Genomic DNA, 20144 nt, shown 5'->3' with positions numbered 1-20144 from the left:
CTGACAGAACAAAAAGAATAAATCGTTTAAGCATTTTTTCTTTCTTATATTCTCCATTTTTTCTACTGTTTTTTTTTATCCGCGAGTAAGTCAAGACCGCAATGTCTTGCTCGCTTTTTTGTGGCTATTTTTAATCCGTTAAATAATGCGTCGCGATTATTTCTACGGTGGACTGCATGGCATACTCATTCTTCTTAAAAACATGCTTTATCAGGTCTTTTTCATTTTTTTTTTTTTTTTTTTTTTTGCAAAGGTACGTGTACGTGACGTTTTGCATCTGTCGGCTCTCCTTTGATATCACAGTGTTCAAGATCCCCGTAAGAGCCTTTAATCCAGAAACGCGATATGTTACCTAACGGCGCTTTAAATCTTGTTTAAAAACTTTATATAGACGCGACATCGTGGAGAAAACATGATAGCGAGTTTACAAACGTTGTTTGGGATTTAATCAGCGGAGCTCCCTCATCTAAAATTTAATCCTTGTACCTTTTTGTATCACTTTCGGCTCTTCGGCTAGAGCGTTAAATCCCTATACGACGCGTCGTCTATTTTTAATTCTGATTCAATAAAGATTCAAAGAATTGGAACGAGAAGTTTACTACTTCAATAATGGAGGGTAAAGCCAGGCGTTCTCTAAGTTGTACCATAATTACGTGCTTTTGCGGCTACAAAGGAGTCCAAGGCTATACGAAGACGCACGATTGGCAACAATCATCATGGAAAAGTAGAATAAGACTCTAGATATCGCTGTCTGAACGAGCTTATTTATCCTGGTTCCACGCGAACTTTGACATGCTGGCGCATCTATTTTTCAGCGTGTGTCTGCCCGCTCTCTTTCTCACAGATTGAAACATTACGACCCCCCCCTCCCCCCCACACACACACACATATATATATATATATATGTATATATGTAGATAGCAGTTAAGTCACGGACAATTTTACTATTGAATGACCATCCATAGGCCACCTATCACCGCCTTTCTTATTAATGTCTAATCCTGTATCGAACGCGTATAGAGTTCTCACAACTGAACTATGTTTCTATTAAAATTCACATGTTGAAAAATGAGAGCTTTGAAATATAGCTCGTAAAGTTTTGTTCTTAGATTAGTTCAAGTGCGCCTCGTCTCGAGAAAATATGCTTCAAACATGATCACTCAAGAAATTTAATATCGATGACAAATTGGATAAATGACAATCTCGTTCGAGGAAAGTCAATTATATCGCAGCTATGGCAAGTTTCATATTACAGATGTATACAAAGTCGATGAAGTTATACGATACCACTTGTGATATCTCAATTGCGATAGCGTTACGTCGACCGTTCGTGAGGTTTATGAATCTCGTTTGTCAGCTTACAAAAATCGACCATATACGAATGTCAAAGGTCGTATCATGAGTGCGCATGAGTGCGGAAGCAACCGTGTTGCTAATCACTCATGGTTAGCCGGAAATCGGTCTTGAAAAAAAAAATCGCGTCGTATTTGGTATCGCGCGCGGAAATTGGACGCTTTATCGCGCGCAATAAAAATTCGACGATAAATATTACGCACGCTCGCCTCGATATTCGTACGCCTGTTGCGAGGGCGATGGATGGCAAGCCACTGTGCATGTTTTCGGCGATAAACTTTATGGCTGAAATAATAAAATCCAGCCTTGACGATATCGGCGAAATGACGCGAGGCGGGCTTCCCGCGAGAGAAGATTGTTCTCGCGAGAGGAATGACGCGCGATTTAACGCGCCTTCTTCTCGCGCGAGGGGATAAACCGGGAGGGATTTTCGATAATTCGCCGATTATATTCGGCCGGAACGTTTTACGAAGCGCATTACGCGACGTAACGGACGACTAGGAACGGGATAATCTCGATTATTTGAGGGCGGCGTTTTACTGGAAATTATGATCTCGCAATCTGTCGTCGCGGATTCTGGTCGAACGCGAGAAACTTGCGAGTGTAATTCGATTTTCTTAATACATATGATTAAATTAGCCCATATATGTGGAACTTGCTCGAGTTAATCCATCTACTTAGGAATTGATTTTGTCGAATTAAAGGACTTGGAGAATACGATTATCTCAAGATCCGACTATCGTCAGATGATGGAAGCTTTTGCGGGGATAGATGTATTAATGTCAATATTTAAATTGATTACTTAAAAATTAATTCGAGTGAATTAGAAAACAGGCTTCCCTTAAGATATTGTCTCAATTTTCTTTACTTTAATTATCGTCACAAATTTTGATTGAATTAAAAGACTGGAGTCGGGATTGAAGTTGTTTCTACTTACTTCATTTTAATTTATTTAAAGATTAACCAAGAAACGGAATAATTTTATTTATCTGGAAATCTCATAATCCGTTCGGAATTTCAATCTCACAATTTACCGAAAATTTCAGATATATGCTTTAAAAAGGGACACGCTCTTGTGAAAATGATTGAGGCAGAAAGTTCCTCCGCATTTAGCTTTATTCAAATCGTTTATTCAATTTTTGTTCGAAAACATGATTCATTAGCATGATTCATTAGCATATTTTTTTCTCTTCTTTTGACGCACGGAGTCATAATCGGGTCAGCCATAATCGGGTCGAGGTTGAGCTACCGCTAAATTTCGCGTTTCAAAATTACGCGAATTCAGATAATGAGCCGCCTTTTCTCTCTCTCTCTCTCTCTCTCTCTCTCTCTCTCTCTCTCTGTCTCTGTCTCTGTCTCTCTCTCTCTCCGACGAACAGCGGCGATAAAACGGCGTGCTCGTTTAAGCACGATACTTGAAATTTATCACTCGGCGATTCTTGCACAGATAAATGGACGGTAAATCGCGAGTATCGCGGCTCGCGCGCACGACACGAGCGCGTTCCTCTTTCGCCGTCGTCCGATATCGCGAATTGGTTCGCCGGCGAGACCGAGACCTCTCTTTCTCTCTCTCTCTCTCTCTTTTTTTTTAGGGATACGTGTGAAAAAAAGGAATTAGAGAACTCTCCGGCTCACGATGAACAGCGACGAGGAAAGGGCGTGGGAGGGAAGGGGGCAGGGCGGGAAATGAAGCACGTGTGAACGCTACGAGCGGCATAAAATTCGGGGCTACCTCCCCCGTATGGCGTATGTAAATTGCGTGCAGCGCGCGACGCGCATGAATTTAACTGCCGCCGCATGTAAATTCAGCGCCGGTACATGTAAATTTTATTGCAATCAGCTATTGTAAACAGGATTACCGCACGGGCGCGACGCCGAAACTGGAGAGCCGGCCAGTCGATGCGGAATCCTACGAATATTTCGGATTCAGGAACATGCGGCCGCCGATAGGTCGACGGTGAGGGAGAGAGATGCTTACACTATTTTGCCACTGTCGGGGCTGGACATCGGTATTTGTGTATAGAATAGAGATATCCCTGCGTTTTCTCGAGGGTGAAATGCATAAGTGATCTTGTGGACTTGCGATAATCCTGAAACATTTTATATATAGGCATTGTATTTCTCGATTGATTTTTATTAATTTACATAGACAATGCGCCGATATTATGGAGAATATTGTTAGAGAAATATGGCACAGAGTATAGGTCCTTAGGGTATTTTGCAAGAGGTAAAATATCGACATCTCATCAAATTTAAGCTACCTTAAGGCTATGTGATCCAGAGTATAATTTGAGTAAATCTCTCTACCGAGCGTTGTCTTTCTCATTTCTCGCGTGCAAAGGGCGCGCGTGGATTCTGGGAAATAAGAGAGGGGCGGCGTTTAATTTCGAGTAGTTACGTTGCAAATTCAGTCGCTGGCGGTTTGCAGATTGTGCGCGCAAATATTTGCGCGCTGCGCACGTCGAGCATTTTATCGACGCTGATATTAAATGGCGAATATTAATTAGGACAGAGAGAGAAAGAATGACAACGGGAGGGAGAGGGGGGAGGGGAATCGAAATAGAAATGAAAGCGAAATCTATCGTTCTTTATAAAGTACGTTTTATTTTACTTTTAAAAAATGTCCTTTTATTTGCTCGAGTTAAAACTAAAACTAAACGGAAAATAACATTTGAATGCTATGTAATTATTACATTATTTACATTAGGAATACTCGTTTTAATATTATGCATCATATTATGCAGTTTTCAATATTTTTTTATAGCACGCAAAATTATAATTGCTCTTAAATAAAAATCATTATATAGAGATGCTTAAGGAAGAAAGAAATTTAATTGTTTAAATTATTAATATTCGCATTAATATTCGTTTGTTTCTATATCTACAAGATTGTTGCATTCAGTGACGTTAATTACATTTGCGTTTGTGCGAACAGCACAATTCTGATTCACGCACACGAAATCGCTCGGGTTCAAAGCTTGCACTCCCTTGCTGCTCACGGTCGACCTTTGGCTCTCTCTTCGGTTTCGGCGAAATCGCAAAAATCTTTCACTTTGACTCTCACTCGCCGCCGTCACTCCAGTGCCGTGTCTCCAAGCATCAACGCTCAAAGCGTGCAATAAGCAAGCGAGGCATGTAATCGACTATCTACTGGCAAATCCTGCGGCGAACGCAGTCTCGCGAACTCTCTCTCTCTCTCTCTCTCTCTCTCTCTCTCTCTCTCTCTGCATTTCTCTCTCTCTTTTATCTATCTGTCTACCTATCTATATATCGATCTATCATCTATTTATCCATCTATTTATCCTTCTGTCTATCTGCCTACCTCATTTCCTCTCTTCCTCTGCGCGTTATATAACGGCGTCGCCGAATTTCGACTCTGTATTTACCGAACTGGGTAGCCGACTGAGCGAGTCGTTGTCGCCGTTGGCGTATCACTCACTGTGCTTCCGTATATACATATCCGGCGGCGTAAAACCCGTTAGAATTCAGCGGACGGCCCGCTGGGACACGGAGAACGAAGGAGAGGGATGCGAATTTATTAAGTTCTACTAAATAATGCGTCGCACCACGATACACGACCACATTTTGCCACGGGTCTCATCGTGATTAGCAAGCGGTCGCTTTGATTCGGGTCAGCATTTCTCAAACGCACCAAGGAAATCTGCGCTAGTATCCGGAAGGGAGAGAAATATGTAACGCAATTTAACGCAAGAGTCTCAGTATTATACGAATTATTGGAGACATTTAAGGGAAGATTGTCAGAGATCCGGAAAAACTTATACATTTCTAGTGCCATTTTCTAAAATGCACTTGTTTTTGTTTCACGAATCCAATTACACAAATTCGCGATACAGAGGCAAGATAAGAAAACGAATCGAGATACCCAGATTGACCGACTTTCTGGTATAATTGGCTATACGTAAGATTGAATCTCGATTTCGAGAGATCGCGTTACACAAATGAAAGGGTGAATATTTCACAATGGAAGAGGAACCAGTCATCGTTACGTTTACACGTCGACCGGCATACGGCGATATGGAGATGATTCAGAAGGAGAATTCCTCGGCGAGTCCTTCGACGATAAAAAGGATTTAGATCGATTTAAGATTCCAATTTCCGGGGTTTCTTGCGGGGTGGACCCCTTCTGCTCAGTAACCCCCTCGAGTACAACGAAGTCGGGAAGCGCTATGGGCATATCGTGCTGAAAGGGGTAAAGCAGTGTTTCTCATAACAGATCCTTGACTCTTATTTTTCCCTTTTGACAAATTAATAAAATATATAAAATATTAACTGTCCATATGCAAGTCATGATTCCATATGAATTTATGAAATGTAAAATCTGATAATTTAATTAAAAAGTTTAATTAAAAAGATAATTAAAAAATTATATGTATATTGACTTTATTCGGCAACGATACGATTTGGTAAAATAATTCCAATAAAATCTATTTTGAATATTTATTGGATAATAAATTATTCACTGTTTAAGAGAATGATTTTGGAATAAAATTTATTTTAATAGCATGATGATTGTCCGAACGAGGTCAAACGGGCTCGTTTTTACATCACTTTCCCTCGTGCAACTATATTTGAGAGACACTGAGGTAAGGGGTTATTCAGGGATATAAGTCGGCACATTGCTGGTGCCCCAACATGCGAAGGAGGGAGCAGTCGACCCTTACCGCGCGAATTACCGGTCTTCACTTTTTCTCTGTTTTTCCTTCCTCTATTCCTTCATCGTTTCCCTTTATCACATTCCTATTCTTCGGATTTGCCTCATCTTCGCCTCGCCTCGCTATTTTCTACGGACAGCTCAGGTTTTTATTCCTGGCCGACGTTTATTTTTTGCCACCGCCGTGTCGTATTCACGGAGATTGTAATTTTAATTCCGGCGGTATTTTATCTCTCGCGTATTTTGCGCCGCATCGTTCGTTGTTCGAAGGCATCTTTTCTTTGTGGACCTGTGTTGTGTTACCTCTCTCTCTCTGTGTGTGTGTGTGTGTGTGTGTGTGTGTGTGTGTGTGTGTGTGTGTGTGTGTGTGTTCGCACATGGGTTTATGGTTTGTGTGTTACACTGGCTAACTCTTCGTCGAACACCTCTCTTCTTTTTCTTCCCTTGCTGATTCTGCCTCTAGGCGGATTCCAATCCTTAAACTTCGGCGTGCTCGCTACCCGGCGAGCATTTTGTCCGCGCGACAGTTGCGATTTTAATTCTTACGAGTCCTCTTTCTTCGGGTCCTTCCTCTTTACGCAGCCAATTGTCCGCGCAATTGCACCGCGGTGTATCGATTGCCGAGTTAGACTCGGTAGCGTTTTTGTTTTTCCGCGAGGTCCAAACTATCTTCCGCGGATCCTCCATTTCCTTACCGTATTTCTTATCGTATCGGCACTCTATCTGGCTTTAGAGGCTATTTAGATCGCGGAAGATCGAAATTTAAGACACAGCCAGATGGACACTGCTAGTTCCTCCAGTCGTATTCGTTTAGATCTGAATTACCAATCTCCGTTTTCGTAACGTTTCTTTTTCTCACCCTTTTTCTCCTCTCTCTCTCTCTCTCTCTCTCTTCGTATTTTCCTCGATCTTCCTATGCTTTTCTCATTGCTCTCCTTTTCTCCTCTCCCTTTCTTTTCTCTCTGTCCATTTGTCTGTCTGTGTCTGTCTCTATTGCAAGCTCTTCTATTTTCTCCTTTCCTTATACTGACTTTTTGCCGCGTATCCTATCCAATGGAATTCTAATTTTAATTCCGCGGCTTTTAGCTTCGTCTCTCCACAATCTATTCGTATAATCGTTCCCAAAGTTAAATAGTGAACTAATCTCATTTCAACATATTATGCAAAACGCACGTTCTGTTATTATATTAAAACGATTAAAAGAAATTCTTATATAAGCATATTTTACTTCACAAAAGATCCACAAAAATTAAGTTATAAATCGTATAAACCTGAATTTAGCGTTTATCAATTGGAACGTGTAATAGCTTGTCATGTAGTACATTATTATAATAAAAATTTTTAATAAAATATTTAATATGAATAAGTTATAATTATATGAATAAGTTATTGCATAATATAATTTAGTAAAAATATTCTGTTAAATGTCTAATAAAAACTATATATTCTTAAAGCGACATATCTTTATGTTAACACCTAATATAAATCATTTTTATCTTAAAAATAAAATCTCTCTTATCTTCTCTCTCTCTTACTTCATGAAGCAATAAACAAAGATAATAAAGACACAAGTACAGTGCGATAATTTTTGTTTTAATAAAGTTTCGAAAGTCCATGTTATACACATGCTTGAAACGGACGGCTTATCTATCTATATATATTCGTATGTGCGATCTCGCTTCCATTCTAGCAGTACATGCGACATACTTTTGAATCAGGTCGAATATTACACGGCCACGTTATCCTACAAACGAGCTATCTTACTTTAAAGTCTACTTAGATCGAGTAAGATCCAGATTTTAGCGAAGGGGCCACAGGGGCGGGTCGGGCGCTACTAGTGCCCGAGGTTTGAGTGGCTGGTCGACTCGATCCAAATTACCAGTCTCGGCTTCTCCCTCTTCTTCTTCTTCTTCCTTTTTTCCGTCTTTCATTCGTCGCCATACTCTCGTTCCCCCATCTCCTGCTCCCGTTTCTCCCCTCGTTCTCTCCTTCGTGGATATTCATCTTTTCTTTTTATCCGACCCTCGTCTTCATTGTTGTCTTTCTTCTCCACCCTCGCTCTATTCTCTATTCTCCCTCGCCGACTACACTCCTTTCACCCATTCCCGGTAGCTCTTTCTCTCATTTTCATTTACTTTTTCTTTACTTACTTTTTATATCTGCATTCTAACTCGTATCTGCCGTTGCCTTGACTCGACCGTAGTTAGCAATAGCCATATCCTGCATATCCTGGTGTTCATAATCGTTTACAACTATTGCGAAATTCTCGCATAATCCAAATTTGGAGTTTGAGAGATTGTCATATTTGACTTTTGTCTCTTCTTATACTCACGTAAATTTGACGTAAACATTTTCTTTTATTTTCTTATTAGTAACATTCAATATATTCTATGAGAGAAATTAAAAGTTACAATCAAATTTTTTTATAATATAATTTTTTTAACTTGATATTATTAAAATTTAATAGCATGATTTATCTCTAATTTTAACTATTGAGCTATATTGAAGGTATATTAAATGAAAGTGATCTATTATTAAAAGACAAGATTAATGGCTTTAAATAGTTTATATTTTAAACGATAAAAATTTTAAATAGAAGATTTAGCTGCATGAAAGTACTTTAGACGATAACTGATTTCATTGTCATTGTTTAAAATAAAAATATATGTAAAATATAAAAATAATACTTAATATAGCGTATTTAGATTAGCAACTATGATATATCAAATTATAAAAAGATTAATTATTTATTTTAGTCAAGTTTAATAAAGCATGATAACTTTGTAAATTATCTCATTATCACCCTGTATTCAACATGACGCTAAGAAATTCCTGACAAGACAATTGCAAATGCTTGGGATTAATTCGAATAACTCGGTTGACTCAATTCGCACTGGACACCTCGAATTACTCATCACGACATTTCTCAGGTCCCTCCCACATACATTCTTTTTTTCTTTTTTTTTTTTCGATCTCCCTCGTTGATTGTTATTTGTGTTTTTCTGGGCTTTCCTCCGACGCTCGCTGCGACGAGGGCGTTCCTTTTTGCCGCCACTTTTTTCCTAACCAGCCTTCGCTTGCTTCTTCTTTTGTTCAATTGCTATGTACATTTTTAGCGTCCAATCTCGCCCGGCTTTGATGCTTCCTAAAGCTCCTTTCTCCTTATCTCCGCTCCTTTATCCGGTCTCCATCGAGCAAAAGTCTCATTTAAAAAGTGCATTATTATATATATAGCCTACAGTCGACTACTGTGTGTGTGTATGTGTGTGTGTGTGTGTGTATATATATATATATATATATATATATATATATATATAGGCTGCATTTTTCGCCGACTTACGCGAATGATAGAATGTAGAATTAAATATTTCTCTGTCTAGCTCAGCCGCTCTTTCTTCTCATTCTTCATCGATTCTTCATTCTCTCTTTGACCACACAGTCTCTTTTCTCGCTATAATTTACTATTCCACTCTGCTTTCCTTTCGAATCCATCGCCTTTCGCGCATCTCACTATATATTACTCTTTCGTTACCCTGAGCGCACTAATCGATCTCGCTCTTGCGCCTTTATCCTCTCGCTGAAACTTTCGACCGCACCCCCCCCCCAATCCATTCCTCTGTCTCCGCGTCCCTTCTCAACTCGCCTTGTCGGCGATAGGTCCATATTCCGCCTTTCCTCGGTAGTCTGCGGTCCATCGACTCCAAGATCCAGATCTCCGTGGAAATACCTTCGTCTAAAACTCTTCACGAGCTTTCGTTCTCTTGACTACCCCTTGCTTCTACTCTTCAACCACTCGCTGTCCTTTCTCCCCGCCTTTTTTCTCTCTTTTCTCTCTCTCTCTCTCTCTCTCTCTCTCTCTCTCTCTCTCTCTCTGTCCCGTCCGCCTCTCACGTCACTGGTTTCTTTTTTTCCCTTTCTCCATGGTTTTTTTCTTCATTGCGCTCACCCTCGTTCTCCGCCTCCACCGCTTTCTCGTAAGGAGAGTCATAATTGGCCCTTCGGTCACGAGCGACCATGGTGGAAAGCAGTCGAGAGAGCGAGCTACGGAAAGTGGGAAAGGATTGAGGGTTGTGCGGGTATAGGATAGCGGGACCGGTAGCGGTGGTGAGAGATCCACGGGTCTACCCTATATCACGGGAGCTACAAGGGACACGGCAAGTACAAGGGACATGGGGCTCTTCCTTTCACCCTCTTGGGAGTGAGCCGGCTATCCCGTCGCTCTGAACTTTACCGGGGTAAGATATGCAGAAATTAAATATTCATTTGGGTTACCGGCCCCCGGTCTCTATTTCCGCTTTCTGTTTCTCTCTCTGTCTCTCTCTCTCTCTCTCTCTCTCTCTCTCTCTTCTGTCCTCCTTTCTCTCATACATGTATCGTCCTCTCTGACTCTTTTCTTCTTCCTTCTCGGAAGTAATGTCCTGGCTCGAGGCCAGTTTCACCGGAGTTCGGCATCCTTTCGTCTCGCGTGCATCGTATGAACTGTAAGAAGATGCGATGGCATGCACAAGTGTAGAGAATGTCCCAGAAACGATTCGTGTTTTCCGAATCTTTACACATACTAAAAAGTAAGATTAGGAAAAAAGACACACTTGCACTAAATTCACGTCAGAATAGTGCATATTTCACTATTTTAATTTTTACGTACGTAATTAAGGCTTCCTCATTCTTTCACTAATTTCGAATTAATTTCGAGCAGGTTTTGCTTCATCGGAATTCTAACTCGCTACCCAATATTTATCGTGTCGTTTTATGCGGAGATACAAAAATGAAGGTATGAATGTAAGTACGAAGGAGTATGATAGATTTACAAATCGCACTTGTCAAGCAATGCCTATGATTGACGGATTGCATTTTACTCTTGCGATATTCTACATGTAAAGCACTGTTATTTCCCTTCCCGTTGTTCCGCCTTTTCTACAAGTCTGGCGATTTCCAGACAGGCTTTTGGAACCGCATATCGCGCCGGAAACGTACCTGTTGAACCAGCTACCGATTTCGATGAAATAATGACGAGTGGCTTATACAGCCAACGCCGCCGGCGGGTGGCGGGGGAGGGACGCGGGAACATGAGGGCAGGATGCAGCCGTGCTGCTTTGCGCAATGTGCCCACCCCCTCCGTCTCACCTCCCTGCTCCTCCGCCCTTGCTCCCTGCCTCGTCCTCCCCCGTTGCAGCCGACCGAGGTATTCTCTGTCGGTGTGGAATTGCGTCGTCCTCTCTGCACTCTTCATCCTGAATACATCCTGCGGGATGAACGCGGCTACGATTTCGAGGAGACGAAACGCCTCGCTCAGGATAAAAGGATTTGTTTTACTGCCACGCGACGCGCGGAACGGGACGAACGAAAAAGGAAGGGAAGGAGGAGGAGGAGGAGGAGGACGGGGGAGACGAGATTTGAATAGCGTTGTCGCGTCGTGTCGTCGTACAACGGGCGGAACGCTAAATTGTCGGAATCGCGCGGCCGATAATTCGCGCCGCCTCACAGCCGGCGTAGTTGCGGTATTTTACGGCCGGGATTGCTCTCGGAGCACTTGTCCGCTCTTAGCTTCTACTGTGTTCCCAGGAAACTTCAAACTCGCTTTTAAGTACTCGTTTGTAAATGTGATATTTTCACTGAATATCAAAGTGACCATAAAGCAAGGGAAGTTGGTTTATCTTGAAGGAATTATCGACAGTTACTTTAAAACGAGACAAGGTTACTAAAGTTTTTTTTAAAATTATTTTATTCATTTATTCATTGAGATATCCGATAATCGATAATTATATTTATTTCAGCTTAGAAGAAATGAATAATAATTTTTTGAGTCTTTCGATATTTGGAATGCGCACAATCGTGAGTTTTATATTAATTCCCTGTTAATTTTGTTCGTATTTGTACGTGACATGTTCCTTTTAGGACAAGCGAGAAAATTGCGAGCGCAGATTTCAGAGACTAAAGGTCCGTTTCCTATCCCGAGAATGGAAATGTCTACTCCATTTATATCTCACGCGACAAGATTTCTAATTACGCGAATCTAATCCAGTCGCGACTGTTTCTCCAGTAAGAAATTAATAATTTCTTTTTCTCCCTCTCTTCTGCCTTCAGTTCAGTCGTACTCAACATTCTACGGTAATAGAATCTTATCGCGACAATTTGTCGACAATTTGTTCTAAATAATTATAATTACTTGTTCCAATCAATTATAATTATTTTAAAATATTTATTAATTTTAATTAATATATTGAAATTGATGTTACTAAAAATTTGATATAAAAAAGGATATAAAATTTTCAAAATGAAAATCTTAGAGATTGATGATATTTTAAGAATAAAACTTTGAAAAGCTTTAATAAAACATATTTTTTATAAATGGACAACTATATCAAATTATATACTCAAAAATTGTAAAGTAAATTTTGCGTCTTTTTTATATTTTAGATTTATGAAAAATTACGATTGTAACAAATATATGTACACAAATCTTTGCAAAAAAAAATTTTTTAATGACGGGATTTATAGCTTTATGCATAATGTATTTACAACTTTAATATACGAAATTTTAATAATATATTAGCAGAACGAATATCTTCGATATCCTCTAAGACTATATGGATGCTTCTTGTATGAGAGAATAAAATTCCTTTCAGATGTTTCAGCTTCTCACGATTGGCAATAATTCCTCGAGTTCCATCCTATAGTGATCTCATGTGTGTGTCTCGCAGCATCGTTTCGATGCCGACCTGAGAACGTAACAATTCGTAGAATCGCGCATTATTTCCACATTTCTGATTCGTCATCTAAATTAAATTGTGGTTACGACGAAGAAAGTTATGTGGGACTAAGAATGTAGTGACAAAAAAGATTTATAAATTTATAAATCAAATAATTTTAAATCAATTTTGTATTTCTTATATCTAAAAAATTGTTTATTTTGTTGTTTCTTCACTCTGACTCATCTAGTTTTCAATTAATTGCAAATTTATGTTATTATTACAATTAAAATATCGAGAATGAATTAGCCATTGGAATTTGTAGAATTTTTAGCTACATTTCAATTTTTTGTAAATTTTCGACAAAAAGTGAATTTCATTTGGATAAAAAACTTACAAGTAGTAAGATCTAAATGTAAAAGATCCATTTTGTAAGATGAAAAAAAGCTTCATTATACCATTATAGAAGACGTTAATCTTTTGAAATACATAAAATTATCTGAAATCATCGGCGTTTTGCATAAATTCAGTTCGATAATGAAAGGATTAATAATCCGACAAGCTGATTTCGTGTTTCAGCTAGGGTCGTAACGACCTGACCGGTGATCATGCCGTGCGTTTCACGGCGCGGTTTGAATTTCGACTTGAATGCGAGCCAATATGGGGTACATAACTCTGTGCCGACCATTAGTTTCGCCTTTACGAGACAAATGAACCATGCCCGCGCTCGTAAGATGGGCATGAAGTTTACATTTTTAACGACGGAACACGTTTCGCTCCCGGTGTGCGTCGTGAATTTGTTTCGCGGCGGGCGAACGAGCGAAACCGCAACGGTCGATTCTCCGCGCTTAGAAGAGCGTTTTGTTTTGCGAGAGATAGATTTAATCCTAGCGAGGTCCTGATTTGTAGCACGACGTCTAACACTTAGAATAGATAAATCCAGCTATTAAAAGTAACATTCGTCAAAAGTTTAAATCCAGATTAATGCATTCCTAACGTGACAACATAATTCTTTATGCATTTCCAATACTTTTAGTTGGATTTTTTTATGCTCCAAATATGTTTTTCCTTAACTAGTTTTGAGATTTTTACCAGATTCCTCCTCACAATCAAAAATGAATTTAAAATGAGTTTTTGTATCGAGCAACTCGAGCTTGATTTTCTATAGTTTTTTTTTTTTTTTAATATTCAATTATTATTCATTTTTAAATATTCCATTATTATTTATTTAATAACATTATACAACATTTATTGATATATCGGAATGTAGATGTTATTAAAAAAAGTTTACTATTTATAAGGAAAAATACGAAATAATACTCGATGAAGGTTGTATATGAGAATTATCGCGAATAGTTTCATGGAAGATAGAAATACAAGCCAAATAGCTTAATTCGTGTTAGTAATACAGATAACTTTAGTTGATAATAAAGGGCAATGTTACAAGGGCATTGTGCCGTGTTACAATCGCTCCTACGCTCCTCTATAATATCGATATATCGGAATCCCGATGAGACTCTGGCATTGTCGATTGCAACAGCGCGGTTAGAGGTATTTCCTGTCGACAAGGGACGGACTTTAACTAGTTGAAAGCCACTTTCAGCAAGGGCCGCATTGCCGTAACCTCTTTACGGAATTATAACCCTTATGGAAAGAATTTGTCAACGACGAACGGGAATTAATTTGTTAAATTAATTTACAGCAAAAACGATATCATCGTCGACGTAATTATGAAATTGCGAGACTTGCGAGAAGTTGATTCATATACACATGGTCATTTGCTATTTATTAAATATATACGACTATGAAATACATCTGTACTAATGATTCAACAGCTAATTGTTGTAATTTAATTTGATTTCAGAGCGATCGACAGAGAGGTGAACAGCGGAAAATGCGCGAAGTAAGTCATTCTATTATCTTTACATTCTATTCAGCCAACTTTCTTCTCTCTCGTTGTCAGAACGACATGTTCTGACAGAATTAAAATCTTCCCTCCGAAAAATGTGGCGAACAAAAGAGTGAGACGAGCCCACGATATCTCTTTTACGTCACTCATAAAAGTATAAACGCTCTGACTTTGGGGACCAATTTCATACCATTCGTAAAATCGATATCTCCCTAAATTGACGTAACATTGTTTGTCGTTGCTCCGCAGTGTATCGCGGTTGTGTGTATACAGCAAACGTCGACGGAGACGGTCGCTAAAGTTCAAAGTAATTTCGAGACGCGCGGCAAAACATTTAGCACAGATTCCTTAGCGTCCATTGATGATCCCGGAAACACGTCCGCGGTATTGTTTGAGTTTCGATTTGAACGCAGTCCAATATGTATGTACCGCGTAATACATAGTCGTCTATATTAGCTTCCAATTTGCCTGGTACACGCGATGTTACCGAGGAAGCGACCAATTAAATTAACTTAATAAATGCGCGTCGTAATCACCTTATATCGCGCGTCGTTCGATCAATTACAAGCCAATCACAATCTTGATAAATTAACAAGTCATTAAATCATTGAGAATCGTAATATAGATGTGCAATCAATGTCAATAAACGCCGCTAAAGAGAATTAGCATAATTAATTTTCAGACGCAAGTTACTACGTGATTAAATTTTACAACCGTACCTAACGGTCGCTTCAAGATTTCGCAAGTTCCGAATATGATCGAAGACGTCAACTTTTTATTGAGAATCGGAATCACTCTTTTTTTTTTTTCACGTTTTACAACTTTTCAAAGTTATCGGTCCGCTGAAATGTTTGCTTCGCTCCACGCTCGTCAGACGGTATGCCATAATCTGAAAGTTCTCATTTTAAATCTGATTACATGGAACGTTCAGGTGGGACGAGCTAGATATTACACCAAGATGTAAGAGCCGAGTTATCATTTCCGATATTATATCGCGTGGAGTTTTCAGATAAGGTGAAAAAAAGCCGTAGTAAGGCGCGTTCGGGGGGTTAACGGCGATGTGGTAACATCCACCGGGGTTATCTGGATATGCGCGTGCATCGTCGTTCGAGCCTCGACTTGAACCCGAGCCAATCCGCGTGCCGCTGTGTTTTGCCCTTCAGAGCGCGGCGAATCGCGTCGTAAGGACGATCGTTACGACGATTCATGATAAAATCCTTATTCCACGGCTCGCCGCCGCCACCGCCGTTGCCGTTGCCGTTGCCGTCGAGGGATAGAAGCGAAACCGCTTTCTTAAATATTATTCGCCTCGGGGTCTTCTATTATTCTACGCGAGACAGAAGCGGCCAGCGGGAATTCGATCCTGCCATGTTACAGAATTTCTACCGGATCCATCAGATCCGACAATTTGTGCCTCCATTTCTCCCTTTCTCTCGCTCTTTGTCTCTTTTTTCGCCTGACTCTTTTTTTTTCCCCCGAGGCGAATACGGTCCCTATCGACGCGGATCGAATCGGCAAAATTATGTTGTTGCGTTGGCAAAACGAGGTATCTCGTTCCTCGCCTCCGACGGGCGTTCTAGTATTTTATGTAAAGACCGAAACAATTTTATTCCATGTCCTCGAGTACACTCTTCTTTTCTCTCCACATGTTTCTTTTTTTTTTTTTGCCCCTTTCTCCCTCTCTCTCTTCCTATTTCTTTTCCTCTTTACATCTCTCTTTCTCTCTCCTTCAGGAATCTTTCTTGCCATCGGTGCCATAAATTTCAGTCGCGCTATCCCCCTTGTGCTTTGCACTGTTACTCGCCCATATATTCCGATATCCTAGAACTCAACCTTGTTCCCGCAACCCATTTCGAAGCACTCCCGCGGTTACTTTGGCTCACCCACCTTATACGTATATCGCGAATTCCGATATCGCGACCGCAGTGCGCATCTATAGGTACAGTTGGCAACTATATCTTCGTGTGCGTCACGTGGAATAGCTAGGGCTTTCAGTTTCATCACCGCTCCGGACACCCGAGACGAGAGCACGTTTATTTTATTCATTTAAACCGTATCAACACCTCCGGTCTGTAACAGGGCAAGCTGAAATTCAGCCAATTATTATTCAAACTACCACCACTACCAAATTTTAATAGATCGAAATAACCAAGTTAAAAAAATATAAGAAATATCTTTATGACACTTTAATATTATATAAATATTACAGAAATAATATTGTATATATAAAGATATAAAAAAAATAAATATTATTTTATCAATAATAAGATTTTAATATGTTTTGTAAGTATAAAACATAAATAAATAATAAGTAAAATATAAAATAGAAAGACCGAAGGTGCATTTTAAAAAAAAATTTTTATACGTTAGCACAATGAGAAGGCGCAAGTGGCACACTTGATATTCGTACTATTTTTTGCCTAGGGAGCACAGGAAAAGGTATGATGTATGAAATAGACGTCACATTAAAGACGATCTATTATGAAACGCCAGAGTCCGACGATACAAAAACCCATCGTCCATCTACCGACCGGACTTTTTAATACATCTTTTTTCTCTGAAAGCTCACGTTTCCCTTGTTTCGTTTTTACGTGTAACATCAACAACGACGTGTCGTCCCTCGCTTTTAATCCCGGAGAAGTCGATTCTCTCGTGCATCTCTCCTAGATACGATTTTCATTCTATTTGCTTGGCCGGCGTTTAACGGCCGCGCGCTGCTAAACCACCGCAATACAATGGATGCGCCAAGGAACGGTATTTTTCTCCTCTTTGATTTTTCGAAAAAAGGAACTCCATTTTATTTGTACAGTTACCATCGAGTATTCCATACGAATCTCTTTTCCACCTTGCCGGACATTTCGATATCTCGGTGCTTAACCTTGTTGCCTAAACCCGTGCCGAAGCTCTCTCTGCTAGTTTCTCATTCTCCTCTCTTTGTTTATTTAGTACGAAATTACTCAGTGAGTGTACCAATTCAATAGACTTTCAAATCGTAAATTTAAAATTTTATTATTTATAACATAATATAAAGTCTGAAGTTTATATGCTCATCATCTTTGGTCCTATTTAATTTTATTTTTTTCATAATTTCATAAGAATATTCTTTTATATTTTATAAAGTCTAACTTTAAAATTAAATTAACTCACTTTAAATAATTAATTGAATAACAGTATTAAATTCGCTAATTGATGCTATGTCTGCGGATTTTTAATGATTTATATCAATCGTGTTGTAGATTTTTTATTATATAATACTTGTCGATATTTAAGATATTTTTTTGCGTATTTTAAAAAGCACGCTCAATTTTTTTAGACACGAAAAAATTTTTGTCTTTATTTGCATGTATGATTCACTGTTCATCGATGTGGCGATTCTTAACCTTCTTACCGGCGTATCCACTTTTTTAGCGAGGCGGATCCGTCCGACCCGACGATTTCTGTAATCCGTAATCCACTCGATTCTCGCTTGTCGGCGTGAAATTTTAATACCAAATCGATTCCGCCGTCACGGCTTTATCGCTCGCTACGCGCGCGGTATCGATTTCAACCGTCGCGACAATTACGATTGACGTTTCGATACGTGATCGAAGAGCGGCCCGATCGGATTCCTCGCCCCGATGTTGCTGTTGCTTTCAACAACAACAATGGGGGGTTTCTACCTAGCACAACCCGTTCTCCTCACGAGTTACCGTTCGACTTCGAATTCTATCATCACGAGAGGATACACTTTCTTGCCAATGGTGTAACCCCGCAAGTCTCGAGGGAGCCTTAGCTCCGAAAAGAGAAAACGGGAGAACGAGAGAAAGGAAAAAAGGCAAGGAGAGAAACATCGGAAAAGAGCGAAAAATAAATCTGTTTATTATTCCGGGACGTACACATAAACCCCATCAAAATAAGAATAACCCAAGAGTGAGGAATGAAGCGAGGGAAACGGCGAGAACCTAAATGATAAAAATTGGAAAAGAAATCGAAGGTGGCATAAGGTAAAGGGTAAGGGTAAATGTGGTCGATACGGTCGGCGTGAAAATATTTGCTCTCGTTTAGGAATCATATAAGACTAAGAATATCGATAGAACAGGTAAGTAAAACGCGTATACTTAAAACAATGATGAAGCAAAATTACGCGGGTCCGCGGCTGCGTATAAATAACTTGAATAATTCATCTTTGGGAGAACTCGAAAGGGAAAAAGGAAGACAAAAGAAAAAACAATGGATTGGAAGCGGAGGGTGAAATAATCGAAATCGTGGTGGTCCGAAATAACGGACGAAGAGCCCACTTCAACCTCTCTTGCAGCAGAAGGTGCGCCCTAAAAACGTGTGCATTACGTCATTGTCTCTCGCATTCACACGCGCCGGAATATTCGGGCGTCATAAATTTCATCCCCAGCCTCATGTGTGCCCCTCATGTGTGCGCTGTTTCGCCATTTCGCCATGAATTCCGATATTCTGGAACTTAATCTTGTTCCACAGTCCATTTTGCAGTTCCTCCGTTTGTTCCGGCCCCGACACTTTTCCGTGTGTCCAACATACGCGCGCGCGCTGCGCTTCCTCGAGAGAGATACATCCGATCTGACGTTTACGTCGATGTACTCCCTGTCTCCCTTTCTCCTTGTAATCCGATAACGCACATCTGTTCGGAAGAATTCAGTGCGAAAACCCGGGATTCGTCTGTACCGAGCTGGCGGAGAAATGCCAAATTCGGAATCGTCAACGTCCATTAACGAATTTGCGTTTATCATCAAGTAATGCGAACCTGAGCTAAAATTGCAATCGTACTTCTATATGAAGCTATAATTTTAGCGAAATAACTTGGAGAGAGAGAGAGAGAGAGAGAGAGAGAGAGAGAGAGAGAGAGAGAGAGAATATTTTGAAAGTTGTGGTAGATGAAGAAATATGAATATCAATTTGAGTAGTCTAATATATTAATTTGCTACTAGCTTAAAACTTGATTACGAGTTGATTGAAATGATTCCTTTTGCAAAATAATTATTTAATAATATTTGATAAGTGGATATTGGAAATTATTTCTTTATATACAATGTTGAGATATAATTGATGTTCTTAGCGGTACTGTCACCTTATCTATCGCGAACGTACGTTAAATAAACGTCAGAGAATCAGGAAATGCATATCGATTATCCAACACCGGTTATTGACAGACCTGCCAATAATATTCTTGCAATCGTAAGTAATATTAATAGTTGACAGTGGGCAAAATAGGTATGAAAGATTTGCTAGCACGACCGAAGAACCGCCACCACGATCACCGATAAATAATTAATGAACTGTATCGAATGATGGATGGTATTTACCGATGGAATCGTCAAAATCGCGAATACTCACCCACCCTCCCTTCTCCCTCTCGATGAGATACATGTAAATACATATATCTCTCGTTTCTCGGCGATCGGGTCCGCGCATGCTTCAATCAAATCTCCGAACGAACGTTGAATTCTTGACAGCATGGACGAACTGAACTTCATTCTTCCGGAAAAATCGGAAAACACACGGACGCTCCCTT

At 39.8% G+C, this 20144-nt stretch overlaps 1 protein-coding gene across 1 annotated transcript in view; it reads left to right on the top strand.

The window, feature by feature from the left end:
- The window catches only part of LOC105423430 (uncharacterized), a 200579-nt gene that overhangs the window by 134038 nt on the left and 46397 nt on the right, over window positions 1-20144 (top strand). The window contains exon 4 of the mRNA XM_089074070.1: window positions 14579-14617. Within this exon, the coding sequence (XP_088930196.1) occupies window positions 14579-14617 (39 nt within the window). The remainder of the gene's footprint in view (window positions 1-14578; window positions 14618-20144) is intronic.

Source organism: Pogonomyrmex barbatus, unplaced genomic scaffold, assembly GCF_055798465.1.
Source record: "Pogonomyrmex barbatus isolate J1 unplaced genomic scaffold, ASM5579846v1 scaffold16, whole genome shotgun sequence".
NCBI classification, from domain to species: domain Eukaryota; kingdom Metazoa; phylum Arthropoda; class Insecta; order Hymenoptera; family Formicidae; genus Pogonomyrmex; species Pogonomyrmex barbatus.
The sequence above is the reverse complement of the archived record's forward strand: the minus strand, read 5'-3'. Positions and strand labels throughout refer to the sequence as shown.